The sequence below is a fragment of the Pelodiscus sinensis genome, chromosome 27 (assembly GCF_049634645.1).
Source record: "Pelodiscus sinensis isolate JC-2024 chromosome 27, ASM4963464v1, whole genome shotgun sequence".
Taxonomy (NCBI): Eukaryota; Metazoa; Chordata; order Testudines; family Trionychidae; genus Pelodiscus; species Pelodiscus sinensis.
This window is the reverse complement of record NC_134737.1, coordinates 5,087,188-5,113,164: the sequence shown is the minus strand read 5'-3', so window position 1 is coordinate 5,113,164 and position 25,977 is coordinate 5,087,188. Positions and strand designations below refer to the sequence as shown.

General features: G+C 46.3%; 1 protein-coding gene across 1 annotated transcript in view; it reads left to right on the top strand.

The window, feature by feature from the left end:
• The window catches only part of CR1 (complement C3b/C4b receptor 1 (Knops blood group)), a 297,719-nt gene that overhangs the window by 244,725 nt on the left and 27,017 nt on the right, over positions 1 to 25,977 (top strand). Inside the window, exons 77-82 of the mRNA XM_075909850.1 lie at positions 889 to 1,074; positions 1,653 to 1,865; positions 2,108 to 2,204; positions 2,675 to 2,760; positions 3,773 to 3,967; positions 7,087 to 7,269. Of these exons, the coding sequence (XP_075765965.1) occupies positions 889 to 1,074; positions 1,653 to 1,865; positions 2,108 to 2,204; positions 2,675 to 2,760; positions 3,773 to 3,967; positions 7,087 to 7,269 (960 nt within the window). The remainder of the gene's footprint in view (positions 1 to 888; positions 1,075 to 1,652; positions 1,866 to 2,107; positions 2,205 to 2,674; positions 2,761 to 3,772; positions 3,968 to 7,086; positions 7,270 to 25,977) is intronic.

The window sequence follows — 25,977 nt, the reverse complement described above, 5'->3', positions numbered from 1 at the left end:
GTCCTGTAGCCATCACTGCCCTATGGCTGTGTCTAGACTACATGCCTCTGTCGTCAGAGGGATGTAGATTAGACACATAGTCAAAGGCAAATGAAGCTGCAATTTAAATGATCGTGACTTCATTTACATTTACATGGCTGCCGCGCTGAGCCGACAAACAGCTGATCAGCTGTTTGTTGCTCAGCGCGCTAGTCTGGACGCTCCCCTGCCGACATCAAAGCCCTTTGTCGGCAGCCCCGTTATTCCTCGTGGGATGAGGTTTATCGGGGCTGCCGACAAAGGGCTTTGATGTCGGCAGGGGAGCGTCCAGACTAGCGCGCTGAGCGGACAAACAGCTGATCAGCTGTTTGTCGGCTCAGAGCGGCAGCCATGTAAATGTAAATGAAGCCACGATCATTTAAATCGTGGCTTCATTTGCCTTTGCCAAAACAACAAATCTAAATGGCTCTGTCGACGGAGCCATGTAGTCTAGACATACCCTATGAGAACACACACACAGAGGAGGGAAATATTTGAAAAAGCATCTGTCTGACTCCATAGGCACCCGGGTTGTGAATTACAAAAACTAGCAACTGATCCCCAAGTTCCCCTCCAGTGTGCGGACAGACTCAAGCCTCAGCCATCGATTCCCACCAGGGTCACACGCTGAGTGAGCAGGGCAGATTTGCAGAGTGTGTCCTAAAAACCAACAGGCCTTTACTGATTGGTACCTGCCAGCCCTGCACTCTCTATGACAGAGAGGAAACACCAGGAGCCTCTGGTCCCCAGGAACCCAGCAGTACAATGCCACTGGAAAGATGATTTTAGGTAATCTAGAACTGGGATGCAGCCAGTGCAGAGCAGAGGCTCTGCTAGCCAGGCAGGCTGATGCCTTCTGCACCATTTCAGAGGTCCTGTGCGTGGCCCCAGAAATCGAGCATGGACAGCTAGTAGATGGACGTGGCCCTGTCTACAGACCCAGGGACAGGGTGAGGTTTGAATGTGATCCTGGCTACACCCTGGATGGCAGCCGGCAGATTGAGTGCGGAGATGATGCAACCTGGGATCCCCCGGTTCCAGTCTGCATACAACCTGGTAAGTGTGAGTCGAGGGTGATTGCTGGGTCACTGAGATGGTCAGTGTCGGGCAGGGAAGTGCCTGGAGGCTAAAGTATAGACTCCATCTGTGTCCTGGGGTCAGTTTTCAGCTGTGAATGGGGAGAATACAGATATCCCCCTGCCTCTCCTCCCAGTCTCCTCATGACTTCATTACTGAGACAGCTGGTCCCCTGCGTCCTGCCCACCCTCCTGACAGACACAGATCTGCCAACAGTCTGTCTCACTGAGCAGCCTAAATGTGTGAATGGAAACACAGTTCAGCAGGACTCATGCGTCTCTCAACAAATTACAGTTGAGATCCTTAGGGGAGTCAGGGGAGATTTCCAGGGACAGTAAATTAGAAGGGTGGGACCATTTGAGTTTTGGAGTGATAGGGAATCTAGGTCAGTGGTTTCCTTTCTATGTGTAGCACCCATTGTATGTTAGTTGATTTTGCAGAACACAGGCACCCTGGGCCTATTCCACCATCCTGTACATCAGCCAATTGAACTTCTTCTTTGAAGAGTTGTGATTTTCACTGAAATAGTCTTCCCATCACCCTCTGCTTTTTCTCAGGTGTGTTTCTGTTCTTGCAAGTTGGCTGTGGTGTCCCCACAAGGTTAAGCTTTGCTGAGCTCAGGAGCGAGTATAGAAATCAGTCCTTCTTTCCTGTTGGGGAGACTGCAAACTATACTTGCCGGCCTGGATACAGTAGACACCCTGGTATTCGACCCACTATTACATGCCTTCCAAATGGAAGTTGGTCAGACCCACTCGAGTTCTGTAGAAGTGAGTATCTTCATGTTATTTGTCTCTACTTTTTGCTAAAGCTCCTAATGGGACTTACAGCCACGCAACAATATGTAACCCATGTTTAAATAGTTAATAATGACCAGTAAAACTCTGTATCGTTGCCACTTTGGGCCCTTCTAAATGAGATCTTTTCTGCAGCTTGTTTGATATGGACAGCGCCTTGGAACAACTGTTGCTTAGAAAGAGCAAAATATAATTCTACTCTTGTCCTCTACCAGGGAAATCGTGCGGTCATCCAGGAGAGCTGGAGAACGGCAGAATGAATGTCACAGATATGCTGTTTGGGTCAATAGTCAACTTCTCGTGTGAGGAAGGGTAAGTTTCTGACTGCCTGAGCTGACTATTTAAGCCTACCTTGCAGCTATGCAAGAGAAAGGGAAATCCCTGTACTCCCTTAGTTCCTGTAAGAGGATTAGCCTTCCCTGTTTCTTGGATCAATATGTGAGAACAGATTGATTGACATAAACTTCCCTCTTCCATTGCATATAAAAAGTAGGATTTGTTGCAAGTGACAACAAACAGATCATACTTCCAATAAATGATTAAAAAAACTGAAACAGAACTCTCCTGTTAAGCCTCCTGGGCCTGCACAGGACAGTTCTATGACAGAATTCTAGAAGGGGCTCAGGAGATCTAAAAAGGTGAAGAAGCCTTTACACCAGCAGTCAGTGGTGTTGGTCTCTACTTGCTGTGGCTGGGGAGAAGCACTTCCCAAATAACTTTGCAGGAGAATTCAAACAACAGAGGAGCAGGTAACAACTGATAACCCCTCTGCCTCTTTGCAGGCACCGGTTGATTGGAGACTCTTACAGACAATGTGTTATTTCTGGCATACGTGTTGCATGGAGTGGGGATATGCCCTTTTGTGAGCGTAAGTTGGTTACAAATCTCGGTCTGTTTGCTTACATAGGCTGTTTCTCCTCTTTTCTGCATGCAGTGCAAAAGTAACTTAAGGGAAGCATTATGATCCCTGCTTTACAGAGTGGGAAATGAGGCACAGGGAGATTAAGTGACTTCTCCAGGCTGGTCAGTAGCAGTGTCAAAAATTGAACTGAGATCTCCACATCCCAGATTGGTACTTTAACCAGAAAAGCCACTTGGGGTTATAGGTATCTGTGAGAAGGGTTGTAGCTCAGGAAGAAGTGTGTTGTATCAAGTTCCTGACCATAAGAACTCGGTCTTTCATTGCCAATTTAGCAGCAGAAAAAGGTACCAAGCAAAACGTGTAACACGTGAGATGCTCATAGGTCATGCCAATAGCCTCACTCCTCAGGAAATACTGACAGATACAAAGCTGGGAACCCGTCTGATTCACCTGTGTGTTAGAGTTGTTAAAATAGATGTTCAGTTACAACCAAGTGTTTATACTTGATGCAGTTCTCTGAAGTTGCTGCATGCCTTCCTCCCTTGTATAAAACTGTATCCCATTTTATAAAGCCATATTTCAGTGTTGGGTATGGAAATATAAAAAGCAGTTGCTCTACAACACTCAACCCTCAGTCTCAGGAGAGCAGCATTACCCAGTGGAAAATGCTAATTTACTTCAACACATGGCATTTCCCTCCCAACAAGGAAGACCTGTAGACCTCTGACCATTCAGGGTAGCCCTCAAAATGACACATACAGTTTGCTTATTACAGAAGCTTGTGTCATCTTTTGAAACTTAAAATGGTAACTCATTTCTCTCTGTATGTGTTCCTCCTTTAACTGTAAATTACTCTCTTGTTTCTCTTATCTTGTTCATAACCCGTTATTTAGTTTAATATAGGACTGGCATTGTAACATAGGACAGGTGTGCATCTTTGGTGAGAGATCTCAGGTACCACAGACTCCGGGGAGTGACTGTGTTTGATTCTCAATACACTCCTCCTGTTTCTCTCCAGGTATTCCGTGTTATCCCCCTCCAGAAATTCTGCATGGAAAGCACAATGGGGACTTAATGGATGAATTCTCTTATGGGTCAACTGTAACTTACACATGTGATAACGGTTACCCGCCGACTGGAGAGGCCTCTCTTTTATGCACAACCGAGGATGGACTAAACGGAGTGTGGCGTCCACCTGCCCCTCGCTGTGGAGGTGGGGTTTGTATTAGTGCAGCCCTCCAACCTCTGTTTTGTCATGGATTGAAAGTCTAAGAAATCCCCCAATGTGAAGATGCGGTTAAATCCCAGCACTTAGTGTTCCTGCCTTTTGAAATGTCATGATTTCCATGACGCACGTTAGAGAGTGAATAGGTTTAGGGCAGGGCTGAAGATCTGAATTGGAAACCAGTACCTTTGAGTGCACCTCTGGAGCAGCCCCGTTTGCAGAACCGGGATGGTCCCAAGTGTGTAGAAAGGCTGGCGAAGGTCTCTAACCCTAGCCACACAGGGGTGGAACCGGGGAATGTCAGGGAGGTGGTGAGTGGATGTTTGTGTATTGCATATCCAGGCAGATCTCCTAGCTACTCTTCGCTCAGTGGCTATGGCTCTAAGAAACGCGAATTCAGTGTCATGGTGAGTGTGTGTGACATGGATCTGTGTGTTGATTTGTGCAAGTAGTGACTGAAAAATCTGTGCTGCACCGTGGGGCTGTGTGACGGGCTAACCGTGTGTGCTGGTTGTGTTGTGTGGGAGCTTGTTCTGATTGGAGTGTGGGGGTGGTAAGGGAGTGATGTGTGTGATGAACAGAGGCTACTTTGTGAAGGGTTGTGTTGCGTGTAAAATGTGGTGTGTGGACGGTTGGGAAGAACTGCAGCATCTAGGCCAAGGAATCCCCTCTCTGGGCCGTCTCCTTCGTGCCACTGACCCAGTGGAATTGTTACATGAATACGAACTGCACTGGGGCAGTGCACATATCGCTTACTGCCATAGGCGTGCGCAGCACATTTCATTAGGGTGTGCACCCAAAGAATTTTTTTTAAATTTACTCTTTGACTTCCATTAGCCACATCCCAACCCCTGTTAACCATGCTCTGACCCCCATTAGCCACACCTCCTGACTCCCATTAGACACGTCTCTAGAGGCAACACTCTCGGGGCAAGATGGACACATGACTAGAAGTAAAAGGTGTCATGTGACCCCCCTCTAAGGACTTTTCCCACCATCCTCCTACCAATAGGAATTAGTTTGGCTCCCACCAAACCCCCCTCATACAACTATCCTGCAATTGCATTAACCCAATGTGCGTGACATTAACTCGGGGGCGGAGAGGCTACGGGAAGTGTTCCCTCTAAGAGTTTCCTCCCATGAGCAGAATGAATTTTGTGTTGTGCACCAGTACTGAGTTCATGTGGCTTTTTTGGATGTGCCACTGCGGCACCCAAGTTATTAATAGATATCTTATAAACCTCTACCTTTTCCCTCTGCTGCCATGTCTCCTCCCCTTGCTCCATCAGCTCCCCTGGTGCCTGCTGCCCCCCAACTCTTCACCCTGCTCTGCTGTCCTCTCTCCTGCCCTTCTCACTGCCCTCAGCCTTCCTGAGACGTTCCCCCTTCTACCAGCCCTTTTCTCTGCCCCCGTGGCCACTCCTCCAGTAGCCCCACTCTGATCATATGAGCTACCCCACCTCATCCCCTCTCCTAACACCTCCCTTTACACACCTGCCCTGCCTCTCGCCTCTGGTGCTGGTCCCTCCTCTGCAGGTGTCTGCCCTTCTGTTTCACCCCCAGAATCTCCTCACACCTGTACCTTCCCTTACCCCTGCAGCCTCCTAATGCCTCCCCCTTCCCTCACTGCCCCTGCCCCCTTTGCCCTCTTTTTCCCTGATGCCCACCCCTCACCACCCTCTGACCCCGTTCCCTCATGCCCCTGTGCCCTCACACATGACTTGCTCCATCCCCGCTTTCCTCATGCCCACCCCTTCTTTCAAGCCTTCTCCCAGCACCTCCCCCTCTCCCCTCTAGCACCCAATGCCCTTACCCTCTCCTCTCCCAGCATCACCCTGGCTCCCTGCCCACTGACACTTCCCCTCCTGCCCTTTTCCTCATTGTCTCCACTTGCCCCCCCAGCATTTGTCTCTCCTCCACCCCTGTCTCTTGGTGCCTGCCCCTTTCTTCTCCTGACCTGCTCCCCTCCCCTCAGCATAAGCCCCTTCCTCTCCTTTCTCCTATTTTTCACCCATCCCCTCCCCTCCCCTACCTTCTGCCTTGCAGTTTGCAGGGCTGGAGTCTGCTGTGATGGGGCCCCAGAAGTCCCCGCAGCCCGGGCTCCAAACCACGTGCCAGACCTGGAGCTGGGCCCAGCCGCCATCCCACCACTAGCCAGGCTCTGTTCCCCCATGCCTCGCTTGGCATGTCTTCTTCCCCGATCCGCAGCTGGCCGTTTTAAAAAACGGCACTATAACACCATGCTGACGTGGCAACGCCCCCTCCAGCGCGCCGCATGTGACCCCGCCCCCGGTGCAGCCTCGGCTCCGCCCGTCCACTGCCGCCCAGGTTTATGGCTTCTCTTTCCCCGGCCTGGTACCTTTCCCAGCCGGGGTCAGCTTGCCGGCCTCCTCATCAGAGTCCCTTGGCCCGGTGGGGTCTTCTGGCAGGGGCCGTAAGTGCTGGCAGCACCCCTACTAGCTCCGGTGCAGGAGTGCGGAGCCTGGTGGCTGTGTCCTGCAGGGCCAGTCTACCCCTGCATTAGGGTGTGCCTAGGCACACCCAGCACACCCTGTGCACATGCCTATGCTTACTGCTATGTCACCCCTTGAGAGTGCATCTTAGGAGAAATGGCAGCCAGGCCCCTGAACCTTTTGTGTTCAAAGGTGTGTGCAACATGGAAGATGAAAGGCGCTGCCACTTATACCTGTAACACAGACAAAGTACGTTGCTGGGCCAGCAGCCTCCTGGTGCATCCTGGGCCTGACTATGCAGATTGCTGAGGTCCCTTAGTGTCGGATGTCAAAGGCCATGAAGGACCTTGTAGGACTGAACTTCTTGGCTTTACCCTGGGTCACTCGTGTGGTTTAGAGATTGGTGCACAGGACCCCCGAGAGGAGAGAACCATTGGCAAGTTGCTATGAAAGGGAGCTAACTGTTACCAGGGTATCTCCTCCTCTCAGAGCAGCCCCCCGCATTGCCCACAACAATCTGTATTTTCAAAGAGGAATAACACAGGCTGGTGCAACAAGTGACATGGGTTGAAAGGCTGACAAAGGCTGGAGGGCTGCAGAAATGTCTGTCTTCCTATCTGGCCCCGCGGTTCAGCAAAAGCATTTCTATTGCAGAGGTTAGATGCCCAGCCCCACAGATTGAGAATGGAAGACGAGAACCTGGCGAGCGCCGTGTCTATTCGTATAAGGACAGCGTGACCTTTGAGTGTGATCCTGGCTACACCATGAAGGGTCACAGGGTGAGCCGGTGCCAGACAGATCAGACGTGGGATCCACCTGTGCCAGTCTGTGAGCGAGGCAAGTGTCAAACTCCGAATTGTTCGTAAGCTGCATCTACAAACGAGTTTCTCTTCTGTCTGAGCCATGAGCCCCACAAACACTGACTCAGGATGGATCTGCTCTGCCTGCTGCTCACCTCTAAGCAACAGACTTTGGGGACTGGTGTGAGGGGCGAGGTGGATGGTCCTGATAGATAGGAACAGACCCAGAGTGTAAGAAGTTCGCTAAGTTTGGCGTAACGCTGTCAGGATTTGGAGATGGTCAGTGGGAAGCTCAGGGCAGGGTCCTCAAGATAGAGGCTGGGAGCTGTGGGGGAGTTTACTGGGGCCACACACGGGATCAGGGGTGCAGCAGTATGGTACCTTAGGGGAGGTGATTTTAGGCAGGCCAGAGCTGAAATATTTGCATTTTTTAGGAGATTAACAGCAACGTCATCAATTCTCCCTAGACACTGGGAGGCAGCCAGGGCAGAGCCGAGGTGCCAAGCACCCACTGAACAGAACTGCTTGCCAGGAGGGCTGATGACTTCTGCACCTTTTCAGTTTCAGAGGTTCTCTGCACGGCCCCAGAAATCCAGCATGGAAGACAAGTAGCTGGACGTCAGTCTGTCTACAGACCCAGGGACAGGGTGAGGTTTGAATGTGATCCTGGCTACACCCTGGATGGCAGCCGGCAGATTGAGTGTGGAGATGATACAACCTGGCATCCTCCTGTTCCAGTCTGCATACAATGTAAGTGTGAGTCAAGGGTGACTGCTGGTCACTGGGATGGTCAGTATGACCTGGAGGTTAATAGGTAGATTTCCTGTGTCCTGAGGTCAGTTTTCATCTGTGAATAGAGCAAATACAAGTATCCTCCTACCCCCTAATTTCTGCACTATGCTCGTCACTGTGATAGTCCCGTGCAACCTGCCATGCCCCCCGATGGACACAGATCTGGCAATGGTCTGTCTCCCTGAGCAGCCTAAAGGTGTGAATGGAAACACAAATCATCTCACTCAAGGAATTACAGTTTAGATTCTTAAGAGAGTCAAAGATTTCTAGTAACAGGAAAGTAGCCAGAATGGTGCTATCTGAGTTCTGGGGTGAAGAGGACTCTAGGTCAGTGATTTTCAGTCTGTGTATGTGTTGTGTCCCTTGTACAATAGTTGGTTCGACATAGCACGTGCATCCTGGACATTCTCCCCTCCTGTAGATCAGGCTGTTAAAAAATTTTTGTACTGGATTCAGATTTTCTCTGAAATATTCTTCTTCCTCTCTCCTCCGTTAGCCTTGCCATGTCCCCCACCAGCGGCCATTCGTCATGGAAAGCACGATGCTAATTCTTTGGCAGCTTTCCTCAGTGGAACGTATGTTAACTACAGCTGTGAGCCCGGCTACACCCTCCGAGGAGAGGCTTCTATCTATTGTACCACATCTGGAACGTGGAGCCACCCCTCTCCTCTATGTGAAGGTGAGTGGATTTTCAGTTGGCTTCCTCCCTTGGGCTGTAGGTGTGTCAGTCCCCCAACAGGATTTAAAGTGAGAGAGAGTGTTCCATCACACCAGATAATGCAACAAAACTCACAGCTGGGAATAGATCCCCCAGGAGACGCACAGGGCTGGAATCACAGCTGGCAGAAGCAGCTCAGTTTACATAAACAGAACTGCATGCGCATTCCAGTGGAGATGGTGGCTCCCTGAATGCTGATGAACCAGGCTGCAGTTGAAACAATTTATAAGAGTGTCAGCCCACCTAAGCTCTCATGTAGTTAAGAGTCTCTCCTCCATGTAGTGCCAGGATGTGTCCCTCTTCTCCAGCCATTACCAGTGGGAAATCCAGGAGCCAGGCTTGGCCTTTTTTGTGAGTGGAATGTCCATAAATTAAAGCTGTCAGCCTGGCTACAGTTTACTGGATAGGCATCTGTTAATTGTACAGCATATAGGACATGGATCCCCCCCTCTCCTTGATGTGAAGGTACAGCTGTGATGTGTTAGTTTCTTGATTATGCCATTAGATGTGTCACTCACTATACACCACTTATCAGAGTGATGATATGAGACATTTTGATGAATTTCTCAGTACTCCAGTTATTTGGATACAGTGAGACTAAATTAATTTCCGGCACCCTCTTATTATTAGAGTAACCCAACAAGAGTCATTCTGCTGCCCTGCTACTGTAGCGGTCTTTCAGGCAGGGTAAGACTGTGCCATTTTGGATTTTGTAGGTAAGATCAAGACCTTAAACTCCAGCTGGAAGTACAGATCCCAGAGCATAAGCTACCAAGAAGTCTTTTTGAGCAAAGGCTTGTGCAGTTTCAATCAGCTCAGTTACATACTTTTATTTTAGTGATTGGTTGTCCTGTCTCATCAATCCTAAAGGCAAGAAAATAATTGGACTTGGACCTGTTTGTAGACCCAGAGCCTCTATTTTATTTGAGTGCAGTCCTGGCTATTCCCATAATGGCAGTAGTGAGATTTGGTGCGAGGCTGATAATATGTGAGATCCTCCTATTCCTATCTATTAATAAGATCTTGATGGGGGATTAACCCATCCCATGGTAATGAGTAAAATCCAGCAGATTGGACATGGAGTTCAATGGAAAAATAATATTTACTTGTACATCACGGGGTCTGATTTGTTTTTCCTTACTGCATATCTATTAAAGTTTATTTTACCAGTAAGGAATTGCAGGGTGCTGCATTCTCTTTAGAACTGCAGTGGCCCCAGTCTCAAGCCATTGCCAGCAGTGAGCACAGTGTCCAGGGCTTGCAAATGTTTACCAATGGAGTGCCTGTAAGTTACAGCTGATTTCTGGGCATTGTTGTATGGCTTCTGGAACATAGTGAACTTCTTGCTATTGAAGATATGGCCATTTCTCTTTCTGTCTTGTTTGCTATACTTTGTAAGCCAAGCAGTCCAAGTTACTCTTCTCTTGGTATATTTGCAGCTCTTCTCTTGGTATATTTGCAGCTCTCTCTTGGCCTTCACCTCTACAGATTGTCTATGGGAATCATAGTAGCCAGGGAATCCTTCATTTATGGGACCTCTATTACATATGCTTGGGATGTGGGTTACTCTCTCATTGGAGAGCCCTCCGATACATGTACTTTATAAAATTCAAACTCTGGGAGTTGGAGTGTGTGTCCAAAATGCAAAGGTGCTTCCCTGCTCTTAATTTTTAGTTTCTTCCTTCTACTCACTCAGAGGGAGCATTACTTGCTTGTGTGCACCAGTGAAGTTCTCAGCTAGAAATATCTAGACCTAAACAGAATGGTGTGTTGCTGCCCTGTACTTTGACAGTGCATATTCTTTGGATTTTATAACCCAATTCAGACCTCTGCTGGTACCGAAGCCAAATCTTGTCCTTTTCAGGTTGCCCCTCTCCTCCAAGTATTATCAGTGGGAAGAGCAATGTCCAAAGCATGGAAGACTTTGCTCATGGGTCATCTCTGACTCTCAGTTGTGATGTGGGGTACATTCTTATTGGAGCAGCAACAATGTATTGTATGCCTTCTGGGACTTGGGATCCGCCTCCCCCTCGTTGTGAAGGTACATGCATGAATTTGCTTTTCTGGGGTTTTTTTCAAGTTTCGTAACAATATACAAGAACTATCTTAAAAGCTAAGTTGACTGTGTCCCATAGGTAAAGTCCAGGCCCTTTAAAAATATAAATACCATAGAAATGTTGGAATGGAAGGAACCTCAATATATTGTCAGATAAAGCCTCCAGTAATGGTACAGAGCTGAGTAAACCTAAAGCAATCACTTCTTCTGCAACTTACTTTTCTCCACTTCTTCAAATATATTTTTTTCTGTCCTTTATTTCAGAGATCAGATGTGCAGTCCCAGAAGTTCAAGGTGTTATGAATAGTGATCGAAATGCAGCCGTGTTAGTCTGGTGTAGCTGAAACAAAATACAGGACTATGTAGCACTTTAAAGACTAACAAGATGGTTTATTAGATGATGAGCTTTCGTGGGCCAGACCCACTTCCTCAGATCAAATAGTGGAAGAAAATAGTCACAACTATTTTCTTCCACTATTTGATCTGAGGAAGTGGGTCTGGCCCACGAAAGCTCATCATCTAATAAACCATCTTGTTAGTCTTTAAAGTGCTACATAGTCTTGTAAGGTGTTATGAAGGCAGCCATGGGAACTACACATCGATTTGGAGCTAATGTTACTCTGGAATGTGATAACGATTATGTGTTGGAAGGCAGTAGTCTGATACAGTGCCAACATGACTTTACCTGGGATCCTCCCATGCCAGTTTGTAAACCCAGTATGTATACAATAAATGGGACTCTGGAGTTAAAAGTCTTTGCTGCGAGGAGACAGTAGTAGAGGAGGAATATTTGCATTTTTATTCCCGCTATTAGGTTTCCACCTAGTGGTCAAATGAAAAAAGGTTAAAATAAAATGTGTCCATTGCAGAATCTGCAGCACAACCCCCCCTCCCTATCTATTCTGAGGCCTGCTTTGCACAAAGATTCTCAACATTAGACAGATCTTTTAAAAATGGATTTAGTTAAACCAGCACAAGTTAGTGTGCAGACAAGCCAAAATGTTTCTTTAGCTGTGTAGATAGTACTTATCTAGGACAGCAGTATGGACAGCAATTCCAGGCCCCGGAGCAGAACAGCCAGTGGGCACCCCATGCACATACACACACACAAGCTGCACACGGTCACAGTCTGCCTGACATTTGGGTGACACTGTGCCTGCAATGGGTAGTGCCCAGGGAGCTACTGGGTTGTGCACTGGGCACGCATTTCTGGTACAGCCAGGTATTCCAACTGATTGCCAACTGTCTAATTGTGACCTGTGCCCCACCTCTTCCCTAAGGCCATGTCCCTGTCACACCCTTTCTGTAAGGTCCTGCTCCATCCTCCCTCCTTTTGTCGCTCCCTCTTCTTTATCCTCACTCACTTTCAGCCGTCTGGGGCAGGGGATTGTGGGGCAGGCGGGTGCAGAGTGCAAGATCTGGAAAGATGTTAGGGTGCAAAGGGGTAGGCTTTAGGCTGCGGCAGGGATGCCAGAGAGAGTGGGCGTGAGGCTCCGGGAGGGAATTTGGGTGCAGGGTATAGACACTTGTCTGAGGCAGGGGGTTAGGTTACAGGAGTGGGTCAAGAGGTCGGCACTTACCTTGGGTATCTCCTGAAAATGACCAGCACATCTCTCTGGCAGCAGCTCATAGGGGTGTCTCTGCACACCACTGCCCACAGACACTGCCCACCCCCCGCTGCAGTTGGCTGCAGTTCCTGGCCAATAGGCACTGCTAAGTCGGTGCTCAGGACAGAGAGCAGTGCACAGCAAGTGCGAATAAGAAGCCTGCCTTAGCCCTGCTGTGCTGTTGGTGGCAGTAGCCAGAGACCTCTCTGGGACCTTTTAAATCACATGGGGCACTGGGCAATTTCCTCCCAGCTGTCTTAAGAAGGTTACAATTTCCTCCTTTATCCCTTCCCTTCTATTGCAAGGTTTTCAAAAGTTTGTTACACAAAACAAATTGAATTAACTGTGTGTATGCCCCCTGAATATATCTGCCTCTGTTGTTTCAGGACACACACAATGAATAGACTAATACTTGCTCCATACACAGTTGCAATGTTTTTTGTATGTTTGTATGTTTTTTTTAAGCAGATTTAATCATACCAGTGTAAACTTTGCATGTGGGCAATTCCTACCTGGATTCTAGCAGCTTAGCCTGAACCTATAAATTATGAGTGCAAGCTAAACCAAGTATTTTTAAACATATGTAAATGTGTCCACACATGCACTTGCACCAGGTTAACCAAATTGATTTAAAGTCTGATTTAACTTTAACTTCAATCAATGTGATTTGTGTGTGTAGATAGGTCTTAAATAGGCAAACTCTCTCAAGTGGGTTCTATCTAAAATGTAATACACTGTCCAACTATGATTTGGGTTTTTGACTATGTAGAAACCACCAATTAGTGTTACAACAATGGCTTTTGTTTTGCTTTGCAGATTGGCTTCCCAAAGGGAGCTTTTCATGACAGTTACATTATTCTGTGTAAAACTCATTGCAAGTAGATAGGATGTTTCAAAATATGCCTAAGGGAGTTAGTTATGCCCTCAGGCATTTTTGGAAATCACACACTTATTCTTTACTTAAAATGTTTCTCCCTATCAGTAAAAGGGAGTTCTGTAAGCAACAACTTTGTCCTCCCGACTTAACTCACCCTGTGTGTGACTCGCTCCCAAAGAATAGTTGATATAGGAATGATTTAGCAGGTGAACTAAAAGTGTTTCTTTCTGCCTCAGCCACTCAGAACAATGCTGAGTTTTCTCCTCTGCTGGAAGAGGCTATTGTGTTACCGTGTTTGAACTCCCTTTAAAAGTTGGAAGGACTTTTCTATATAACTGGCAATATGGAGAGGACTTTTAATACATTTTTCTTTCTAGCTCTTACCTATAAAATGTGTAACATGACTGAGATGGAAAATGGTTTGGATAAATATTTTTGAAGAAATTATGTGGACGAGTTTCCTCTTTCATGTTATAATTGTTCTTTTTTTTTCTCCTCTCTCCCCAGTTCAAAGTTCCTATAACTTCATCTCTATAGAAGTTATACTGGGTAAGTAGTATATGTAAAAGACTTGGGGTCAGATAGCTGAACCGTCTGAGCTCTAGCTGAACATCTGGCTCATTGTTTCTAAACCTTCTTTACAGCATCAGTATCCCAGCTTTCAAACCTTTGCTTCTCTGCAAGAGTGCTTGTGAAGTAGGAAAAGTACAGTACCTCTATAATCAGCCTCTTTAAAAACTGTGCTTCCTCAGGGAGTTCCATGAGGCATGAGATTCCATTGTCTAGTACTCAACCACTCTTTTTATGTCCAAAGAGTATGCACCAAAGCCCCTTGGGCCAAGATTTTTGTCAGCTTTGTTACCGTTCTTCGATTTTTTGCTACGGGGCTTCCTCTAGAGTACCTGGCTCAGGTCTGGCCTATGCTAAAAAAATAGTTCAGTTTCCTTATGTCAGTAAGGGTATGAAATATCCATACCTCAGAGGTGTTATTAAGCCAGCTCAAATCCTTGTGTAGACAGCACAAGATCAATGGAAGAATTCTTCCGTCAACCTAGTTACTGCCTCTTGAAGAAGTAAATTACTTATGCTAATGGTATAGGTAGTGTCTATACTGAAGCACTAGAGCAGCACAGATTTTTCATGTATTAGACCATAGCTGATCCCATCATTTCATGCAGTTTGCAGGTTTTAGGTAATCATTTGTGAATCCTGACCCAATTGCACATGGTGTAAGTCATCTTTTGTTTGTGCCTATACTAACCCACATATTGTATGCAAACAGTGATAGATGGTCTTACTCACAGTGAATGTTTTGAATGCACTAATGCTAAACTTTTGCCTAAAGATCAAAGGCAGAGAAGGGTACAATATGACATGTTAACTGTGTAAAGACAGACAGTGGCTCAGGATTCAGAAATCTTTCTGGTACAGATAGAGGAATGCCATCACTTCTGGTCAGTTTCATCCTGAAACTTGTTAGGGATTTGAGTTAATTAAAAATCTGCAAAGCCCACTAATATTATTTCAATGTGTTCGGAGTCCATAGGAAATGCTATTTCTGTTTTTTCCCCTGTGTCTCAGGGATCACAGTGGGGGGCCTGTTGCTTCTCGTGGTTATGATCATCATCATCATCAGGAGGTTTGTGACCAAGCAGAATGCAGGGTGAGGGATTTTTCTAAATTTCCATTCATTTAATTGTGCATGGACTGTTGTTTGGTACTCAATTTAATGCTGGAAAATCATTTCATAATGAAACGATCTCCATATGCAGCAGTAGGGCAAAAGAAATAGGTAATCACTAGCATAATCTTGAATCTGCAATTAGTGATAGATTGGTATGGCATGCAAAGGACACTACGCTTTTTATATAATAAATAGAAAACAAAGAATTCTCTCACTTCTAGTTCTTTGCCTTGCCAGAAGCATTATAAAAATGTATTTTTTCAAAAAGAAAACCCCAAACCTTCTTTTCTGACACCAGGATATTGGCATACAGAAATATAAGGCTCATGATGGATTTGTCCCCTCTAGATCTGAAAGGACTTTTTTTTTATTTTAATTTTAATTTTTAATTTTTTTGAATCTCTGTAAAACTAAGGTTTGAAAAGAGAGAAGTCAGGGATTTTTCCCCCAACTTACTGCTTTTGTGTCTTTGAAATGTCAGTGATATAAATAACATGTGGTGGTTCTCTGGTTCTCACTCGCTCTCTCTCTCTCTCTCTCACACACACTCTCTCACACACACACACACACACACACACACACACACACACACACGTTTCACTATTTAACCATCCTGAGTTTTTCCGGGATACTGGAGGTATCCTGGAAAGACTCTGCTGCATCCAGGGAATGTGTCTGCTCTTCCGAATTTTTTTCGGGAGAACAGATGCACTCTTTTGGGAGCCCTGTAAACTTCATTTCACAAGGAAGAAGGGCTCTTCCAAAAAAGGTGGGTTTTTTAAAATTTGGCCCAGTGTAGACAGGCCAAATTTTAGAAAAGTCTCTTCCGAAAAAAGAATCAGAAAAAGGTATGCAAATTGCGGAGCACAATTTGCATATCTTTTTCTGAAAAAGAAGTGTAGTATAGATATAGCCTTAATGTCCAACCTCAGCCTCCCATGCTGCAATTTAAGCCCATTGCTTCCTCCCATGCTCAATTTAAGCCCATTCCTCAGAGGCTAAGAAGAATGTTTTTTCTCCTTCCTCCTTGTAATCAACTTTCCAAACATTAATAGCCATAAAGCTCTGCAATTAATTTTGAGCCTAAATATAAATTTACTTCCAGTCTGTCCTTTTAGCAAACTAAATTAGTTTTTCTTTTAAAGTTACTTTTATTTTTCCTCTCCATCATTCAGTTATTACGATCCACATGAAAACCATATATACCAAAACCCTGGGACCCACATTATTGAACAAAAACCTTCATTTGCAGCATAGCAGGTAAGGGAATTAGATCACTTTTTTCCTCATGTCAAAATTATGTCAAAATTATGATGAATGATGTCAGATCTATTTTACAATAATGCAATGATACTCAGATTGAGAGCTGGAAGTGGCTCTTGAATTAATCTCTTGTGGTTCTGTACACACAAAAGAGTTATTAACCAACTAGGATGGCTTTACTATGTTACCCAATTAACTTCACTGAGTTATTGTTTGCTAAGAGAAGAATTAATTCTTTGTAACTGGCTCATTTGGGTAATGTTGATTGCTCGTTTGGCTCCTGAATCACAGAAGTCTGAGTACCACTGCTCTAATGCAAAGGCACTGTGTGTTGAGTGAAAAACAACTACTCTTCTACCACTCTCTCCTGCATTGCTTGAATGAAAAAATGCCTGTTGTAACTCCCAAACGCTTCCCATTGCTACAAACGAAAGCTTAGCTAACGAGCAGGAATAGCTCGAGGCTAGCAACCGGCAACTGGTGCCCTAGGCGGAATCCGCGATCGGCACCTCTGCCACAATAGCTCTCAATGGCTTTGTGTCATCATTGGGCACCATGTTAAACGTGGTGCCCTAGGCAACTGCCGAGGTTGCCTACATCCATGGGCTGCCACTGCTAATGAATAGATCACATTTGCAATGTCATATCGCTCTTTGGAAGCTGAAACAAGAGAACCAGTTCTGAAGCATTATTTGCAGATAAATGTGTTTCATGTAGTACAAGGAAAATGGAAACCATGGGTCAAATGTTACCTACCTTTGAAACGATGTTTTGTTTGTACAGTTTTGTGGGAAACGTTTTAAACCATATTTTGTTTGTAAAGTTGTGAGAAAACCTGTTCTCTGTCCAACATACTTCCAACCAGTAAGTTCTTATACTAATTACAGGAAGGCTCAAACAATTCTTCACCTCTGTGTGCTTAAATGTGTAGCAGTGGCTACTCTTTGTACAGATTACTCTACCTCTAGTCTTGTGGCTGTAAAAAGTAATCTTTTGGACGTTTACTCTAAGGGTATGTCTAGACTACATGCCTCTGCCGACAGAGACATATAAATTAGACATACCGACATAGTCAGTGAAGCAGGGATTTAAATATACCCCGCTTCATTAGAATAAAAATGGCCGCTGCGTTGTGCCGGCTCAGCTGTTTGTCAGCACCAACTGGCAGTCAAGACGGGGATCGGTCAACAAGGAAAGCCTTTGCCAACCGATCCCTTATGCCTCATGAAATGAGGTTTACAGGCTCGGTTGGCAAAGGCTATCCTTGTGGACCAATTCCTGTCTTGACTGCCAATTCGTGCCGACAAACAGCTGAGCTGGCACAACGCGGCAGCCATTTTTATTCTAATGAAGCGGGGGATATTTAAATCCCCGCTTCATTGACTATGTCGGTATGTCTAATTTACATGCCACTGTCAGCAGAGGCATGTAGTCTAGACATACCCTAAGTGAAAGTAATACAACTGCAATAACATTTTTATAAAGATTGGCAGGAAATAAAAATTAGTTTTGTTTTAACGTTGGTATATCCTTTTCTGCAGACAAGAAACAGTTTCTCCTCATGGTCATGCATTTTGCTTCTTTCGTGTTCAGAGCATGGAAGCGTTTTCTCCATCTTTTTTGTGGGTATTTTATACATTCTTACAATGAGGTTCTCAAGGGGAAAATGCAAAGCCCTAGCAGACAGTTTAAGTTGTTACTACAGCTGCTTCCATTAGATCCTTATAGAAGTTTGGTTCATCAAGTTCAACTTTACATAGCACCAGACTGTAGCTTTTGGATTGTCCTCTTTCCTGTCCTTATGCTGTTTGTCCATGCAAACTTGCCTGCAGACTTCCAAGATGAACAAGACACATTGCAGCATCAAGGATGCTTACTACTCAGATTATGCTCTGCCCTTCTTTCCCTTTCATAGAACTTCTCCTCTCTGAGAAGTGACTAAGCAATCTGTCACATGGAAGAGATGGACCCAATGCTGCTGAGCCTGCCTTGATGAGAAATTGCAAAGACAAGATCCTGAACTTTCTCCTGAGCATGATTCATTGACTGTCACAGCTATTTTCTTTAAAAATGTCTGTGTGCATGTGCACATGCATGAAAGGAACCTTTAATTTTGCAGAATTGCTGGATTATAAAATCATGACTGCCATCCCTATCTCATTTTAGTTGTACTTGCTCTTCAAAAACAGCACTTGATACCCCTCGCACTATAGTAGAGACTATCCGCTTTTTTTTTTTTTTTTTTTTTTTACAAACTTTTTATATTTAGAGGGGGTTAAAAATTACAGACTATGATGAAAGTTTGCCATCAGTATTTATTTCTTCTTGGATTGCTTATTTTAAAATGACTTTATAAGCCTGAAAGTACAGATTAATTTATTAAATCAAAATCTTTGCTTAAAATGTTGTCTGGAATTTTTAATATATTGTTATCTGAGAAAAATAAATATGCATAAAAAAAGAAATTTGTGAATTTACTGCATGCAACACATTTTAAAAATTAATCTCGATACCTTCATGATGCAGAAATTGATGATGCCTATTTTTGGAGACCTTGCCTGCCCTATTTTTTATGCAGAGGTTCATATGCTGAACTTTTCATTTTTATTAAAGCTAAAAGAAGAACCTGCATGCAAAAAAGCAAATGCCTCCCTTAAACTATAGAAATAACTATACATTGATTGAAGGCATTTGTGAATGCCAGCTGCACTACTAACATTTTATGACTCGTATCCTTAATCAAGGAGTTAACAACTGGCAGTTCCACAAACCATATGTCAACTCCAGGCCCCCTATGCTGCCAGGGGAAGACTTGTCACAATTGTAACAGGGTTGTCTAATACTGGTATGTAGCCTAATGGTTTTTCTACATGGGGAAATTGACTGGCATAACTATAGTAGAATAACTGCTCTGGAACCAATTATATTCCAGTATGGGTCCATCACATGGATGCTCTACTCTGATTAAGTAATTATTTTAAAATAAGAGCACTCTTCCAAAATGAGTGTCCACAAGGGAATTATATGGATGACAGGAGAGGGACTACGTGGTGATTACCTGTTGCGTTCCCTCCCTTTGGGGCATCTGGTATTGGCCACTGTCGACAGACAGGATACTGGGCTAGATGGACCTTTGATCTGACCCAGTATGGCCATTCTTATGTTCTTATATTAGAATGGCATAGATGAGATGGAATAACCAATCTGCTTCCTCATACAGGTAAGCTCTAAGGCTATATCTACACTGCAGGTTTTTGCTGGCAGAGAGTATGCTAATGACTTCTACTTTAAGCCTTCCGCTGCTTGTATTTACTGCAACCAAACTTTAAGGCTACGTCTACACTGTAGGCTTTTTGCGCAAGAACCGCCATTCTTGCATAAAAACTTGCGGAGCATCTACACTGCACGCGAGTTCTTATACAAGTAAATAAACAGTAAAGCATCAGAGGAAAGGGCTTCTTGCACAAGAGTTATTCCTCTCCCCATGAGGAATAAACCCTCTTGCGCAAGAGCTCTTCCGCAAGAAGGCAGTGTGGATGGGCAACAGGGGTTTCTTGCGCAAGAAACCCCTACGGCTAAAATGGCCATCAGAGCTTTCTTGCACAAGAGACTATCCTCACTGCCATGGACGCTTTTGCGCAAAAGCACATCTCTTGCGCAAAAGCACATGGCAGTGTGAACATGCTCTTGCACAAAACAGTTGTTGCACAAGAAGCCTGCAGTGTAGAACTAGCCTAAGTGTTATGGTCACAGTTGGACAGTAGGGAGGAGGAATTACTGGTACAAGAAGAGGGGAGAAACAGCAAAGGCTTGCTGGGAGTTGGGTCAGTGTTTACAGCAGCAGTCATCAGATCCCAATGGTTAAGGAGCCGAATTAGCAATCAGCACTACCTAAAAGAGTCACAAAAGACAGAACTATGTAACACTTTAAAGACTAACAAGATGGTTTATTAGGCGATGAGCTTTCGTGGGCCAGACCCACTTCCACAGATAAACCATCTTGTTAGTCTTTAAAGTGCTACATAGTTCTGTCTTTTGTTTCAGCTACACCAAACTAACACGGCTGCATCTCTATCACTAAAAGAGTCACAGCCGTGTAAATTAATTGTTGTCTTTATTCTATAATCGTATTTAAACTGCATGAACACAGGAGACATTTAGTTTAAATATGGTGTTAGTTTTATGGACTGCCGCTCATTCACAGAGTCAGGCTAGGTCTACACTGAAAGCTTCTTGCACAAGAACTCTTTTGTGGAAGAGTTCTTGTGCAAAAACTCTTCCATAAGAGAACGTCTACACTGCCATGTGCTTTTACGCAAGAGATGTACTTTTGCGCAGGGGCATCCATGGCAGTGTAGATGCTCTCTTCTGCAAGGAAGCTCTGATGGCCATTTTAACCATAGGGGCTTCTTGCGCAAGAAATTCATGTTGCCTGTCTACAACTGCCCTTTTGTGGAAGAGCACTTGCTCAAGAGGGCGTATTCCTTGTGGGGAGAGGAATAACTCTTCCGGAAGAAGCCCTGTTTTACAACACTAGACTGTAAATTTACTTCTGGAAGAACACTCGTGCAGTGTGGACAGTGGGCAAGTTTTTGCGGAAGAACGGCCGTTCTTCTGCACGAAGCTGCCAGTGTAAATGCAGCCTTAGAAGAGCAGCCGCAGTGCGATGAAATGAGTAACCCTGGTACACGGGGGTGCGCTGCACGAAACCCCACGCTGCAGCTCACGGGATTCAACCTGAGCGCACTGGCCGGAGCAGTGTGTCTGAGCCGGCGGGAGGAGCACCCTCGGGGTGCTCCGGGGAAGTCGGGGGGACCCCACCCCTCTGACGGCTGGAGGAGCGGGAATGGGGGTGTGAAGCGGTGCAGCGCTTTATGGGGGTTGTGCTTCCCGCCCCCACACACGTCATCGCCCGCCCGGCAACGGTCACACACGTGTCGCAACGGTGGAAACACTCTGCGCGTGTCTGAAAACGGGGGGCACTTTATTTAAAAAAAAAACGGTTGGGAAACGCGAGCCCAGGGCACCCACGCGCGGCCCCCGCCCCTCCGCATGGCCGTTAGCCGCGGCAACGGCTCGCCCAACCCCCGGCACGCCGCCTCAGCCAATCGGCGGCTCGCGGCTGCGCAGGCGCAATGAGCGGGCGGGGTTCGGCCGAGGATGGAGATGCGGTGGAAGATACGCTGGGAGGCGCCTCTCTGGGCGCTGCTGGCGCTCGCGCTGCTTCCCAGCGGGGCGCGGGGTGAGTGTCGCGGGCGGGGCAGGAGCGGGGAGCCGCCCCCCCCACCGCACCCCGTTTTTCCAAGGTCCTCCCCCTTTCCGGTCCGTAGCCCCGCCCCCTTCCCGCTTCTGGCCGCGACTTCGCCCACCCGCCCCCGGGCCTCGTTCCCCCGTGGCCCCGCCCCTTTGCTCTCCGCCTTGGGCCCTTTTTAGCGCTTGGCTTCCGGCTCTCACTTCCCCTTGGGGGGCGGGTTGCCGTGGTGACGGGGGCGGGGCGGTGGGTGCACGCGGGGGGAGGGGCGCTCTCACTTCCCCTTGGGGGGCGGGTTGCCGTGGTGACGGGGGCGGGGCGGTGGGTGCACGCGGGGGGGGCGCTCTCACTTCCCCTTGGGGGGCGGGTTGCCGTGGTGACGGGGGCGGGGCGGTGGGTGCACGCGGGGGGGGGCGCTCTCACTTCCCCTTGGGGGGCGGGTTGCCGTGGTGACGGGGGCGGGGCGGTGGGTGCTGCCCACTGACAGATCGCTTGGTCCTACCGGAGTCTGGTGGCCAGGGCTACAGAGGGCCCTTGGTAATGAGTTAGGGGTACGGTCCGCTGGAAACCAGCCCTTGCTGTCTGGCTGGGGGGGGGGGGGCGCTGGGAGTGGGGCAAGTTCTTGTGCCCCACGTAATCTTTAAAGTGCGTCTGGCGTCCTCCATGGCAAAAAGGGGCCATAGGGGGTAGAAACATTAAAAACAGCTACTCACCGGTTTTTGAAGTTACAGGATACACGGCTAGCCTGCAGAGACTGATAGAAACATAGTTTAATTTGGACCAGAGTTGCAACACTCCCCCCACCCTCCAGTGTCCTGCATTTCTCTCACCCCCTCCCCCAGTACTGCCCCAGTTCCTGCACCCCACCAGACCACTGCCTTGAAAGACTTGGCAATGCTGGGAGGTGGGGGGAGGCTTAGGGAAGAGTGTGGGAGATTAACAGAAGGAGATGGGCGCCCCCGTTCTTTAGTCCTGGGAAGGCGCAAGGTGGGGGGTTGTCATGCCTGGTGGCTGCTCCCAAGGGATATGGTCCTTGCGGGGGGGGGGGGGGGGGAGACTGTGCATTCCACCCAGCAGCTACTCCCTGGTGCAGCCTTGAAGAGGCAGAGGGAGTGAGACCCAGTGTTCTTGTTTATTTCAAAAGCAGAGAACGAGGGGCTAGCGGGGACTGGTTGAGTCCCCAGGCTCCCCACAGTGCTGCTGCTTTTGAAACATAGCAAGAATCCTCTTGCTACATTTGAAAGGCAGAAGTGCTGCTAGTTCTCCGCTGTGCCCCTGCCCCTTCTCCCCACAGAGACTGTGCTAGAGGGAAGCGGGCTTTTGAGCCTGCTCCCAAGAGCACTAGCTCCTGCTCTTCCCCCCCTCCCCCTTGCTTCCTCTTTCTGATAGAGGCAGCAAAGGGGGGAAGTGACTAGTTGAGTCGCTAGTCGACTATGATAAACTTTTGCTTATCGAATAGTCAACTAGTCGTTTATATCCCTACTTCCTACTCGAAAGAAGTTATGCGCATGAGTTTTCAGAATCTGGGTATTTATGTATACAATATGAATATTTGCACTTACACTAAATCCACAAGGGGATCTTACTTCTTTTGTTTCAGGATATAATGCAATCACTGTCTGTGTGGGATTAGCAAGCAATCATCCCTTTTCCACTTCACTTCACTTATCCCAAGGCATATTACAAAATTATCCTTAATGTGGATGTTAAGCTCTCCTCTGTAGCCTTTAGTGCTAACCTCTCGATAGATACTGATAGTATACATACCATAGGCTTTGATGGGCTATAGTATTTATTATGTTAAGAGGTGCAAGTTATCCCATTTTTCCCTATTAAGGTAGTATGAGGTTATATTAGTCTTGTTCTTTTTTAGGAAGACAATGTAAAGCCCCGGAAATAGAGCATGGAAGGGTTGATTTCATTGATCTCCAATTTGGTGCAACAGCAAACTTCTCCTGTGATGAAGGGTGAGTGGCAAGTTGCTGCTTTTGACTAATTGACAGAATCTAGACTGATGTAAAACTTCTGGTGAAGACTGGCAAAATGAGACTAGAAAGCTTACTTTAACTTTAAGAACATAAATTAGTGCTGTGTTATAAATCTGTAGCCGTGGGCTGGATCCTTGTTAAGAATTATGCTTGTTATTATCAAAGGAGTTGAAGGAAGTGAACCAACTAGCTACAGTTTTCATTCAGTGAGAGTTGGGCACCTAACTCACTCATGCTTATTGAATATTCCAGCCAGGGGCCCTTAGAGGACATCTTTCTGCAAGTGTTGGGTCATGAGAGAGAGTGAGAGAGAGAGAGAGAGAGAGAGAGAGAATGCTATCCTGTAGGTAATGTGGCACTTTCTGACTCATGCCATCTCTTGTTATAGAGGTTTCTGTCTGAGTGATGGGAGCTAATGGCAGAATGTTGCCCCCTTAAGATGCAGCACCAGATAGAAGCAGACCTCTTTCTGGTCCACAAAAGCAAAACTTTGTCTCTCCTGGATGTCAGTATTACCCAGGATAGCATCAAGTGCAGTTGTTGTTTTGTCCACAGGACAGACCTTGTGAAATCAATAGTTTATGGCTTCATTCAACTGAGGTCTCAGAGTATAAGGCAGGAAGGGACCAACAGATCACCAATCTGACCTCTTGTATGTAACAGGCCACCAACTCTGCTCAGGAACAGTCAACCAGCAGTAACAGTCAACCATATAGTAAACTCAACCAAAATTAGTCCAAAATATTACAGCCCACAGGAGATTAGACCTTTAATGGGCTGTGGTCCGAGAATAGGAGGCGTTGAGATGCAGAAATTCCTCAGGCTGCTGTCATGGCGAGGAAACGATGAAATTAGATATATGGAGGTAATCCTGGCAAATGTCTTGGACTCTCATGTTACAGAGGAGGGCAAACCTCTCCTGCCTCCTCTCCCTCCCCAAAGTCCCTTCAATCTGTCCTGGGGGAATTTCTCACCAACCCTCCATACTAGAGCCAAAGGATGTTGTAAGCAAAAGCTGTCAACAAGCCAAGCACTGTGGTGAGAGTGCTTGGTGCCACCTCAGAGTCCTGGCCTACCCCATCCAGTATCGTATCTTCAACCATGGCCATCCCCAATGGTTAAAAAAAGGAGATAAAGGAAACCAGCTCAGAATACATTGGGTGGGAAATCCCTTCCTATTGTCGCAGGTAACTGGCTGAGATCTCAAAGTGTTAGCCTTTAGAAATATGATGTATAAGCAGAAAACAAACCCCAGGGTTGCTGAGCCTTCCCATCACTAGAAGCCCCTTCCTAGAGCTGCTCTTATGAACTTGTCCAGCTCTCTCTCTCATTTATTTGGTAGCCCTTACAACTAACTACTGCTGGTTGACTGTTCCTGGACCTTCTGTTGGTTAGAAACCTTCTGATTTGCTGCCTGAAATTGTTCCTGACCAGTTTTTACCCTTTCTTCCTATGGCAGGACTTTACTTAGGAAAGCATGATAATTCTAAGGTGTAGAATGCTGGCAGCTCAAACGTTTCCTCCTAAAATGTTAAAAACAGAGGATGGGAGAGCTGCTTATTCAGCAAACCTAAACCCCTTTGGGAAAGCACTGAGAGCAGCGGCCTGTAAAATAACTAGTTTTCTGGCCATTTGAAGAGTTCTGTTGCAAAGGTGATGAGGTCTTCTTTCACTTGTTGGAGAAAGGAGTGCACAAATCTCTTTGCAAGAACTAAAAAATATTCTCAAGCATCTGATAAGCATTTGTGAACATTTTTGGGAGCTAGATCCCCTGGTCTGTAGCTCTTTATTACCTTTAAACTACACAGGGCTTGGCTCTCACATGCGGCAGTGCACCTGCCACCTTATGGTTGTGTATGAACATGCTTCTCTAACAATGGGAGAGCCACTCCATCAGCATAGCTAATCCATTTCTCCAAGAGATGATAGCTTGTTGGGGGAGAAGTTCTGCTGTTAATACAGCGCTATCTACATAGGAGGTTAGGCCAGTATAACTGTTCCTCATGGAGATGGAAGCAACGAAATTACACTCACCAAGGTGTGTAGTGTAGACCTGGCCTTAGTGTTCATTGGTCCTATGGTGTGAGATGTAACCTTTTTTCAATGGTTTGTCTCAGCCTCTTGGCAGAAAGAAACCATGTTCCATCTTGCCAGACTGTTTACTAGTTCTTTGCTTACTTGAGTAACAAACTGGAACCTTTTTCTCTAGGTACAGATTAATTGGACCAACTTTTGCACAGTGTGTAATTGTGGGAAATGTAAGTGACTGGAGTGCGAAGGTTCCACATTGCCAAGGTAAACTAATGATTTTAAGAATAGTTCATATCTGGAAATGGGGCAGCATAGCTGGTGCTACAGAGGAGTCAGTACATTCTTACTCTAGCATTTAATCCAAATGACAGTAAAAGTTTTGAGTGTGTTTGCTTGGAGAGAGGAATGAAATCGTACTGCGGTGCTTTCTGGACTTGGTCAGTCTCTTGTTCTGCTGACGTCCACTCTTTTGTAATCT